Source organism: Berghia stephanieae, chromosome 6, assembly GCF_034508935.2.
Source record: "Berghia stephanieae isolate SIO BIC M18660-M18661 chromosome 6, UCSD_Bste_1.3, whole genome shotgun sequence".
Lineage (NCBI taxonomy): Eukaryota > Metazoa > Mollusca > Gastropoda > Nudibranchia > Aeolidiidae > Berghia > Berghia stephanieae.
The window spans coordinates 9,603,248-9,615,817 of NC_088365.1; the positions used below are offsets into that span (position 1 = coordinate 9,603,248).

Sequence of the window (12,570 nt, forward strand, 5' to 3'; positions counted from 1 at the left end):
CATCGCAGCATTGTCACTGCCACAACCACCACCGCCACCACAGCTTCATCATCACCACCACCACCACTAGAGCACCATCTCTACAACAACCAACACTTCTTCCACTGACACTAGCATCAATACTACCAACATGTTAAGGGTCTTTTGGTCATTTTTTTGAGTATTTCGAAAGCCATTTCCTTTGATATTGCAATTTCTGAGCCTTATGCTAATTTTAAATGGCCATTAAGTTTTACTTTCTCGATAAATCGATAATTTTGTAATCACTAGAGATTGCTTGAATGATGAAAATCAGAGTTTATTTTGATTTGGGATTGATGTTAGCTTTTATATAAATTAATAGTTTGTATATATAATAGTTTGTATAGTGCGCACTTTTTTTCCACATGTGCGAACAAAATACACTTTTTTTCAAAAAAGTACACTTTTTAGGGTCATGGAATACACTTTTTATCCTGGGAAGGTTGGCAGGTCTGCATTACTCTCCTTTTTGTAAAAATCAAGCAACAGTGAGTTTGATCAATGACTAAATTGGTAGCAGTGAGTGAGAGCTCATATTATATTTTGGTCCATGATATTTTGTCCACACCAAATATAACGTTGCTCACGTGAAGACTACACAGTGACTGATGAGATGATAAAGTGTTATTTAGAGATTTTCCTTTCCTACACTTGATGGTATCACACAATCAGGCCAACCAATATTCTCAGCTTCCATCTGCTTTGAGATTCTTTTCACTGCGGTATTTTAAAAAGAGGCGTTTAAAAAAATTTTTTTAGAAGCAGATCCTTTCAGAATGAAAGCCATGTATTGTGATTTGTCTTTAATTCAAATTTCATACTGATTTTTAAATTTATTTTTAGTTAACCCCAATTGAAAAATTTCCCTGGCACAAAAAGGCAGTTTGGATGAGATAGAGATTAACCTCAAATTGGCTACAATGATAATAAATGTAATATTGTTAAACGCGATGAGTACAATGCATTTGTTCCATTTTGTCAATAAATAATTTTTACATATGTGTTCCTGTTGTATTTTAAACTTGAAGGTAATTGTGATGAGAATCATCATTGTCTTTGTCCGGAATACTATTGCACAATTGATTTTGTATAAGGCTGCATGTGTCTTCCTGTATGCTAAAGTCATGCTGACCACCTGCACAAATGGATATTATAAAGTATTTAGGGCATGGAAACTAACATTGAATAAGAACAATATTATGATAATTTTCAATATTAATGCTATTTCAATTTGATTTTTTATTGGGTTTTTTTTTCCCTCTGCCCTCTCCTGGAACTTTTATTTTCAAACCCATCCAATAGATTATGAATTCAATAATAGGAATGGATAAAACTTATTCTTCATGTCAATAATTATATCATACAGAATCTCTGCTTTATAAATTATTAACCCTTTAAGGCTGGGTTCAATTTCAGACAAACCTGACATCATAGCTTGCCGTTTCCAGCAAGAGAACAGTTTCAGTAATAAGACTATGGGTGTCCGTGAAACCCGAGTTGTATTGTCATTTGCTGTCTATGTAAAAATGGGTAGGCATGTTGTTTGGACTAGATAAATAATGTAAAGGTTATGATGTGAATGAAATTCTATCCCACGTTAAAGGGTTAATGGTTTTCTTTTTTTTCTTCATATCATAAAGAGCATTATTTGAGTCTCATTGAAAATTAGATTAAAAAAAAAAGATTTTAAATGAAATTTACCCCTCAGAAAAATGAAGGAGAAAGCAGCACAGGAGAAGGAAATTGAATTAGGTGAAGACGGCGATGATAATTGTAGTGATGATATTGTAGATGAGGATGAAGGTCGCCAGCCAACCCCTAAACTCAAACAGTCAGGATCTTCCAGTCGTCACCACCTTGACCTCACGACCCCAGCTGTGGGTGGTGCCCTTTTGACTTGCCCTCCCCCTAAAAGCAGCAAGATGATTGTCACATCCAGATCAGGTAACGAAATTAAAACAACAGCAACAACAACAAAAAACACCCTCGATGCTAAATGTTATTTTCCTTTATAATTCAGTATTGAAAATTAATTTGATCTCTTTTGCAAGCTGGGGTTTGACTCTACCTCACCTCTACTTCTAAGGGAGCACCTTCAACAACAGCTGGGTGGGGATCCTGACCTCCCATAGCGGGCAGGGAGGTACATACTGTGTCTTCTATCCCCTTATATCTGTTTTCCAACATGCTTTTTGTCTTTGTCTCGGAATGAGATTACTTGGTTTTGTCCTGGTACTGGCCGGAATCCTAGCTGGGAGGAAAACAGTCAAATGCATAGTTATTGTTAGGGGAGATGATATTTTTTTCCTTGTAAATCATCTCTCTGTTATGTATTATTATATTTGTTATTTTTAATGTATAATGTAAGCATTTGAGTGTGTTCCTCTTTGTTGGATTTTGTGCTTGTGTCCGGATGAGACTTATAGGTGATCTCAAACTAAGTACATTGGTGGTATGCTCTTGGAATCTACATCTGATCCCTATTTGTTCTCAGTTCCCCTTTGTCTTACTTTTTCTTGGGTGCTTTAATTGTAATTCTAGAACTTTTTACTATCCTATTTTATTCCTTTTTACTGGCGCTGATATAATCTAAAAGTGTTGCAATCACCGTAAAACCCTTAAAAACAAAACAAATTCAACAACAAGACTCAAATGGAGAAGACCTTTCCACCTAACAAAAATGGTAAACTTCAGCGGGAGGAGAAAACTGGAGAGAAATGTGGAACAGGGAAACACCAAGAGGAGGAAATATCACAAAAGATCCCACTAAAAGAATGCCTGCATTCCACAACGCCAGGAAATCTGGGTTTCCTCAAATCGCCTCTTAACAGGACATGGCAGAACTGCATCACATATGTGCAGATGGAAACTTGGGAACAGTGATGCCTGTCAGAAATGTCAGGCAGCTCCAGAGACCAGCGATCACATCGTCCTCCACTGTCCAGTAACTAAACTTGAAGGTGGCTATTAAATAGGTCTTAGGGCGGAGGAAGACTTTAGAATTTGGGTTGACAAAACGAATTTGGAGGGTGTAGCCATACTACTACTACTACTACTACTACTACTACTACTACTACTAGATACTACTACTACTACTACTACCACTACTACTACTACTACTACTACTACTACTACTACTACTACTATCTCTACCTCTAAGATTACATTGGTTGCCTGTTGAAAAAATATATGTTGAAAAAAGTATATGTCATAGTTTATTGCTGTCTGGAAAACACGTCCCCGCACTACCATACAGAATTCTTTTAAGAAATATTCGACAACCTGACCTCTACATTCCTCCAGTTATCTCACCCGTTTGGCTGTGCTAATATTTGGATATAATACTGATCTATCACAACGTTTTTTGGGGATTTTTTTTTTTCAGATCTAAACCAGATCATGTGATCTTATGACCGCTAGGTAAACAGGATGTCTTTATGTTTGCATTTTTTCCCCTTTTGTCTTACAGTTTATTCAGCTAACCTTTTGTAAAAAAGTGTTTTGTTTTTCTGTTGATTAAATAGAGAAAGTTTGCGATAAATGCCTATACAAGCCAAACATGAGAGTTGTTTTTATTTGAATATAACAGATAACATATCATTAACATAACAGATAACATATCATTGTGATAGTTTCTTATACAAATAGACGTTTGAATACCCTGTAATTGAAAAAAAAACATACATTTCAAAGTATCCTCAATATTATAATCACAACGTTCTGGAAATAGTAATCAAGAGCAATTAAAATATAATAGTTAATACCTTTCATCGATACATATTTAAAGTTATGGAGCTCCCAATCAATGACATTTTAAAAAGTTTTAGCATCAGGTTTGAGACTCCTTGAATTTTAATTTTCCATGTATGAATTTTCCATCCACTAAAAGAGTTTTAACAAATAGTTTGTGTTTTATGTCATTTCCAATATTTTCTGTTGCAAGAGGTATTGTCTCAACCCTTCTCTGTTGTGGACTGTTAATTTGCAGTCCTTCAAAGCCATAAGGCCCGTGGAGCCATGGAGATTACCCCGGTTTCTATAGCTTGAAATGGACAATAGCAATTGCTTGCTACCATTTTGGATAGGACGTTAGTCTATTGCAAAAGTACTTCCACCAGGTCTAACTGACCCAGCTACCCAATCACTGCTGGGTGGACAGGGCGGTCAGAAAAAAATCTCGACTGCTCCCGAGATCGATCTCGGTCCCTTTGCTTGTGAAGCGAGTGCTCTACCAACTGAGCTATCATGACAACCCGTGGATTGTCAATAGATAATCATAATTCTATATTTTTCAGGTGATAGCTATGTTACAGCCTCAGATAACTTGGAAGTGACTCAGAAAAAGGTATCCCTCGTGATTTATTTTATCTATTCTAATGAAAAAATAAATTCTTCACTAAAACATTCAGTTCAATTTCATTTTCTTTTTTCTGTAATTAAATCTAATAAATTTGTAGGGCGTATCAAATGAGATGCTTTTAAATATATTTTATTTTGCTTAATTTTTTATAAATGTAGCTGTTGCAGAAGACATTGTGATGTCTGCGTCCACGATGAGTGTGGCTATGTGGTCTAGTGGTATGACACTCGCTTTCGGATCGGAAGGTCCTGGGTTTGAGCCTCGCTCTACGCATAGTTGAGTTCTTGGAAAAGGCTCTTTACTCACATTCTCTCACCATACTCAGGTGTAAAATGAGTACCTGGCCGTCAACAGCGTCTGTCTGAAAAAATTGTAATATCGCCTAACAGGCGTCATGTCTCGTCCAACATGTTAAGTGTTGCTGTTGGCCAGGGACCCCCTGTAAATCGCTTTGAGCACGTTTAGTGGATATTGTGCTATATAAAAGCTCTTTTTTTTAATGATGTCTGTAGCGTAAAGTACCACATCAAAATAGTCATCAGCAAGCATCCTTTATTATAATAAGTTGGTTAAGTTCTAGCTTTTATTTCATCGTATGGCGTGGGTGCAAGCAACTGGACCTCAAAAAGCCTGCAAGTCTACTTGTGACCAGACATATAATCTGAAAAAGCCTGCAAGATTCACGGACTTACCTCGTCATTTGAAGTCTTGTTCTCAGCATCTAGTTTTCATAATAGTAGTCCACAATTGTTGTATGTTTAATCCAAAGGTTGTAATGCAGTAATTTGTTAAGTTTCTTGTCACAAGTTGCACAATTAAAAAAAAAAATCAATCAAATCCAAATCGCAAATAGCCGGCAACGTTTTTTTCGATAATCCAATCAGCCGGCAGGCCAGCTGTAGCCGGCACTCTTGCACCCATGTCGTAAGGTAACCTTCATATTTTATTTTTTTTGTAAATTGAGAGAATTTCTATACTACCTTATGTTTTTTTTCCCCCCTGCAGTTTGACATGGACCACCTAAAAACGAGACCAATTCTTGGCCAGCCATCTGGAGACACCCATGCCCTGAGGGACGACGATGCCTCCTCTGACAGGCCTTTGAATACCCGCTACGTCCCATCTCCTGCTTTAGCCATTTCCAGTGATGAAGGTAAATAAAATGATGACAACAGAAAACAGACCTCCTTCTACATGACCAATAAAAAATAGTAATAAAATAAAATTGAGCGTTATATAGCGCAATATCCACTAAATGTGCTCAAAGCGCTTTACAAGGGTTCTCTGGTCAACAGCAACATTTAACATGTAGGACGGGACATGAGGCCTGTTAGGCGATGTTACAATTTTTTCGGACAAAGACAACGCTGTTAACGGCCAGGTACACTTTTTACACCTGAGTACGGTGAGAGAATGTGAGTAAAGTCCTTTTCCAAGGACTCAATTATGCGCCGAGCGCGGGGCTCGAACCCAGGACCTTCCGATCCGAAAGCGAGTGTCATACCACAAGACCACATAGCCGCACAATAAAATCAAATGCTACAGATTGTTAGAATTATATGATTGGTTGATTTAGTTTTTATATGTAGCACTGTAGAATTATATTGCTTTGTTTCATATTGCATGTTTGAGTGGTTATATGTTTTGAGTGAAAGTAGCCACGTTACTGTTAAGCGCTTTGAGCTTGTTGATATACAGGGTAAGGCGCTATTTAAAAACCATATATTATTCTTATTATTTTCTTTTGATTTTGATTTTGTTTTTTTTCTTTTCTTCCAGCTTTGGATTCTGATTACAAATACAAATGAATCTGACCGAAATCAATAATTAAGTATTTGTTTTTAGCACACAATTGATGTTTCTTAATCGGGTCAACTGATCTCGAATTTTATTTTATCTATTTGAAAGTAAATGTCATGTTAGGCTTTTCTAGGCAATGATATGTAAAATGATGGAAGGAAATGCATGAATCCTGTAACATGTTTTGAACTCAATCCCTTCTTTCCACCTCTTATTTTGGAGTATGTGGTCCTCCTTCTCAACTCTAGACTGGAATGCTATAAATTATCAACCCTAAGTACTTATTTTGTTGTTTTTGCTCACTTTGAAATCAGCATAGTTAAATATAATTTCTTTATCTTAGGTTGAAGCATATTATTATTATTTTTTAAATAAAAAAATGACAGGGTTCCCAAACCAACATCAACACTTAACGTGTGGAATGAGACATGACGACTGCCTGGGGGGAGTTTTCTGAATTCCCATAGAGGGCAGGGAGGCACTTTCAGTGTCTTCTATCCCACTATATCTGTATTTTCGAAAATGCTTTCTATCTTGGAATGGATTACCTGGTTTTCTCCTGGCCCTGCTGTTGGCCAGGGACCCCTTGTAAAAGCGCTTTGAGCACATTTAGTGGATATTGCGCTATAAAAAAGCTCAATTTTTTTTTTTTTTTTTTTTTAGTTATGATATACTTTTTCCTTCTTTTCAGACAAGGAGAATGCCCCTGCCAAGGCACTTGATAACAAACCAGCACAAAAATTGTCCAAGACCACCAAGCCCAAAAGCTTAACGCCCGTACAAGAGGGTGTTGGCAAAACTTACATCAAGTCAAAACCTTTCCTTACACTTGGTGAGTGGAAATGAATAAATGAGCCTCTTAAAATAACAAAGTATATTATGTCAAGGAGTATTTATGGCACAAACCCCTTTTAGATAGATATGTTTTTGTTATCTGAAGAAGGGATTGGGCCAAAAGCGTCCTTGTTATAATTTTTTTTTAAAGCTGTTGGATTCATTTTTGTTACCAGATTTAAAAAAATTAGAATAGTATATGTTGAGCATAGACTTGACAATTTTGCAGCTCATCTCTTGTTCCCCCTGAACAATGATATAAGACTATGATTCGAAAGTTATTAAGATGTTAGTGGAATCACAGTACAATAGGCACCTGGTTATAACAGAGGTCTTTGTTTTTTAGGGTTTACGGCGCTTGTAACACATTAAGGTCATATCAGGGCCAGTTAGAAGGAAGAAAATGGGATAGTAAAAAGTTATAGAATTACAATTAAAGCACCCAAGAAAAGGTACAGAGGTCTTTAAAATCCCCATTTTTTTTTTTCCAGCTTTGTCTTTATCAAAATTTACCAGCTATAGCTGGACTTTTAAGAGTCTAATCATTTTTATATTGAGTGGGTATCGCACTCCTATTATAACTTACAATAATAGTGGTGCGATACCCACTCAATATCTCCAAATACAATTTATTAGTCTACATCACGTTCAGCTAAGCCTACAGCTAAAGGCAACCGAGTGCGAGGCTAGGCCTAGTTCATGAATGCTTTGTGTGTGTGTGCACGCGCGTGTATAGGTCACTTACTACTCTATGCTACATCATTTTAAATGGTGATTTAGGCTTATTTCTTCCTGACCTCCCATAGTGGGCAGGGGGATACATACTGTGTCTTCTATCCCCTTATATCTGTTTTCCAACATGCTTTCTGTCTTTGTCTTGGAGTGAGATTGCTTACGTTTTGTCCTGACCCTGGCCGGACTTCCTTGGCTGGGAGATAAACAGTCGAATGTATAGTTAGAGTTTTGGGAGATGATATTTTTTTCCTTGTAAATCATCTCTCTGTTGTGCATTGTATTATGTTAACATATTATATTATATGATTTGTAAACATTTGAGTGTATTCCTCTTAGTTGGGACCTGAGCTTGTGTCTGGATGAGACTTTTGGGTGATCTCAAACTAAGTACTTTGATAGTGTGCTCTTGGAATCTCCATCTGTTCCCTATTTGAACCAATTCCCCTTTGTCTCACCTTTTCTTTTGTGCTTATTGTAATTCTAGAACTTTTTACTATCCCATTTTCTTCCTTTTTACTGGCGCTGATATGACCTTAATATGTTGCAAGCGCCGTAAAACCCTTAAAAACAGAAACAAAACATAGGCTTATTTCCCTTGAAATTCGGCGATACAAATTTTAATTTTAAGTTTTGGTACTCCTATTCTGACTTGCTTTTGTTGTAAAATACACGCAAGATTGTGTTTTAACGTAACATAACAATTTCAATTTGTTGGTTTTTATTTTTTTTTTCCTTCTCAATTCAGATGACATTCGTGCCAATGAGAAAAATGGAGCTGTTGCCGAAGACGATGTGATGTCAGTGTCCATGATGTCTGTAGCATCGAGTGCCTCTCTCGCTTCAGAAGTCTTAGAGAGGGCCAGGAAGCGACAGAAGGAATTCTGGGGCAAGGGTGGTGATGCTTAAAGATGAAAAAAAAAGAACAACTAGAAATATAAACAGAGATGCCAACCAATACAGATATTTTTAAAATACGCAAATATTAGTGATAGGAATTCTATCTCCTTCAATCTCAGATTTTAAGATATTTTGAGAGATGGTTATATAAGAAAGAAAAAATATTGAGGAGATATAAGCTCGAGTTTGTTACTTTTGTCTCTCTGGGGTGGGGGGGGGGGAACAAATCTGGAAAATGGTGGATATCTCTGTTGAAATTGAGCAGCTCTATTCAGTTACCAAAAAAAAATATAAGGAAAGAAAAATAATAGTGTTGTTGGACTAAGTTACTGCAAGAGAACGTCTTTTTATTATATAGATACTGTTAACATTGAAGTAGCAAGAATGAAGAAAGGGATAGGGGAAGGAAGAGGCGAAATCGCTCTTGGGATTTGATTCCACACATAACTTGTTCTAATTCTAACTGTACCTAAAAGTCCAACGTGGAAGACCCGTGTATCCATGACATGGTAATGAGGAGATTTTGGATTCATTTTGAAATAAAACAATGTTTTCAAATGTTATTAACACGAAGCTTTTATGAGCTCAATACTTCATCATTCACTCTATTTTGGAAACAGTATGTTGTCTTATAATATTTAATATTTCGACTGTGATATCAAATTATTGGTTTTATTACTATTTACATTTTCATGTCTCAATTTTAAAATTGTTTTCACGCTCTTTTCTTTTTTTTTTTTTTGTGAAATTGAATGTCCAAATAAACCTACCAATTTGTTGTTGGAAAGTGTGCAGAGCGATCGAGCAAGAATTTATATTATGCATTATTTTAAACATTGTTTCTTGTGTGAAAATTCTCACTGTCCCGAGTTATAATTGATGATTGAAGAATTCTAGATGGCAAAAGTACAGTAATGCCAATTATGATTTTTAAAAACAACAACAACAAAAAAAACATCGTATTAATATTTTCATTACCACTTTTTTCTACATATAAATATTATATAAATTTGTATAACTATTATATAAATTTGTAATCTTATCTCAGTGAGCACATCTTAGCCATGTCTAAATTGTATTTTTAGTTTATAAAATTATTTATTGATAATAATGTGTTCTTATTTTTATTGTATAGATCAATTATTCCTAGCTCAAATAACAAATTTTCATCAGTTTCTGTTGAGGACACTTACATAAAAAGCGTGCCTTTTCACGATTGAAAGTGAATACAATTTAATAAACGTCTACTAAAGTTTACTTTTATTGGCATGTCATGGTGTGTTATTAACCATCATGAATATTTGAATGAGTATGAGATTTTGTGTGATATAGATATCTTTACTTTTATTGGCATGTCATGGTGTGTTATTAACCATCATGAATATTTGAATGAGCATGAGATTTTGTGTGATATAGATATCTTTACTTTTATTGGCATGTCATGGTGTGTTATTAACCATCATGAATATTTGAATGAGCATGAGATTTTGTGTGATATAGATACTTACTTTATTGCATGCATTGTTTATTAACCATACATGAATTTTGAATGAGTATGAGTGTTTATTGTTTTAATATAAGATATTTTTTACTTATTTATTGGCATGTCATGGTGTGTTATTAACCATCATGAATATTTGAATGAGTATGAGATTTTGTGTGATATAGATATCTTTAAATTTTGCTAAATTATATTAGTTTTTGTTGTTTTAAAAAAAACAATATTTGATGTGGATGATCGTTTCTACTGTTATAAAGAAGTGATTTTGTTTCTTGGAACACAAAACATTAAAGCATGCCAAGTTATCAATTTTCAACTTCTTTTGAGTGCATGATGGAAAATGTTGCATGTGTGATTTGAAAACTTTTTTTACCATTGCATTTTCACACATCAATTTGTTTCAGTCCACTAATGAAATTATAGTTGTTTTATCTAAATACAATGTAGAATAATAAAAAAAAATATTTTTAAATAAACACTTTTTTGTTTTTATGTTTTGTTTTAAAGGGTTTTACGGCGCTTGCAACACATTTAGGTTATATCAGCGCCAGTAAAAAGGAAGAAAATGGGATAGTAAAAAGTTCTAGAATTACAATTAAAGCACCCAAGAGAAAGTAAGACAAAGGGGAACTGGGAACAAATAGGGATCAGATGTAGATTCCAAGAGCATACCACCAATGTACTTAGTTTGAGATCACCTATAAGTCTCATCCGGACACAAGCACAAAATCCAGCAAGAGGAATACACTCAAATGCTTACATTATACATTAAAAATAACAAACATAATAATACATAACAGAGAGATGATTTACAAGGAAAAAAATATCATCTCCCAAAACAATAACTATGCATTTGACTGTTTCCCTCCCAGCTAGGACTCAGGCCAGGGCCAGGACAAAACCAAGTAATCTCTTTCCAAGACAAAGACAGAAAGCAAGTTGGAAAACAGATATAGGGGATAGAAGACACAAAGTCCCTCCCTGCCCACTATGGGAGGTCAGGAACCCCACCCAGAAACACTTTTTTTGATGGTGAATTTATTTCCAAATGTTGATCTGAAACAATTGATAAGTTTAAAAAAATAACAGTACATAAAGGAAAAAAAAATATCATCTCCCAAAACTATAACCATACATTAGACTGTTTCCTCCCAGCCAAGGACAAAACAAAGTAATCTCGTTCCAAAACAAAGACAGAAAGCAGTTGGAAAATAGATACATGGAGATGTTTTGTTTTTATCGTTTTTAAGGGTTTTACGGTGCTTGCAACACAAAGAGATACAAGACCAAACAAGTACCTCCCTACCCACTCTGTATTTGTTTGTTTTGTTTTGTTTTTAAGACTTTTACGGCGCTTGCAACACATTAAGGTCATATCAGCGCTAGTAAAAAGAAAGAAAATGGGATAGTAAAAAGGTCTAGAATTACAATTAAAGCACCCAAGAAAATGGTAAGACGAAGGGAATTGGTTCATATAGAAAACAGATGTAGATTCCAAGAGCACACTATCAAAGTACTTAGTTGGAGATCACCTTAAAGTCTCATCCAGACATCAACAAGGATCCCACTAAGAGGAATACAGTCAAATGTTTACAAATCATGTCTTCTAGTCGGCTGATCCTGCGTAGGACGTTGCTTCCCGAACTTTCTTGCGAAACAGATTACGGTTTTCCGCCAGTCTACTTGCTTGAGTTGTCATTCCCAGCCATTCACATACATCTTGTTCCCAGCTTCTTGTTGGTCTACCTCTTCCTCTCTTGCCGTCTACCCTTGTCTGCAGAATGTGCTTTTCTAATGATTTGTGGCGAGTCGTATGGCCAAAATATCATGTCATATGTAAAAAAAATAAAAACTACATACAGATGATTTACAAGGAAAAATAATATCTCCCAAAATTATAACTATACATTCAACTGTTTCCCTCCCAGCCAAGGTCAGGACATTAAGTAATCTCATTCCAAGACAAAGAAAGCAATTGGTAAACTGATAGAGGGATAAAGAAGACACAGCAAGTACCTCTCTGCCCATTATGGGAGGTCGGGAACCCCACCCAGAAAGTACTTTGAGATCACCAAAGTCTCATCAAGACACCCTACTAAAGGAATACACTCAAATATTTACAAATTATATATAATATCTAAACAAAACATAATACAGTGTATAACAGAGAGATGATTTACATAGCTGCCAACTTTTCAAAATGCAAAAAACGTATTATTATACGCGGTGCGGCGTGGACGCCCAATTCATGTCTTAAAATGGCATATTTATTAATGTACTTAAGTACTAGAATGGTCAGAACTAAGAGATAAAACTAAGAGAAGCTTACCTTTATCATCATACTGGGTAGGCATAAGTATGGGGAGGTGGTGACAGAAGCAGATTACTGAGGCTTGGGCTTAACAGCCTCCTTTGTGGCGAA

The 12,570-nt window shown here is 35.5% G+C and overlaps 1 protein-coding gene across 2 annotated transcripts in view; it reads left to right on the top strand.

The window, feature by feature from the left end:
• Window positions 1-10,624, top strand: part of LOC144974446 (nuclear protein MDM1-like) — a 32,375-nt gene extending 21,751 nt beyond the window's left edge. For both annotated transcript variants that reach the window (XM_078917323.1, XM_078917324.1), the window contains exons 13-17: window positions 1,730-1,965; window positions 4,317-4,366; window positions 5,387-5,534; window positions 6,873-7,013; window positions 8,496-10,624. In XM_078917323.1, the coding sequence (XP_078773449.1) occupies window positions 1,730-1,965; window positions 4,317-4,366; window positions 5,387-5,534; window positions 6,873-7,013; window positions 8,496-8,656 (736 nt within the window). In that variant the 3' untranslated portion in view covers window positions 8,657-10,624. The remainder of the gene's footprint in view (window positions 1-1,729; window positions 1,966-4,316; window positions 4,367-5,386; window positions 5,535-6,872; window positions 7,014-8,495) is intronic.
• Window positions 10,625-12,570: the final 1,946 nt, after the last annotated feature.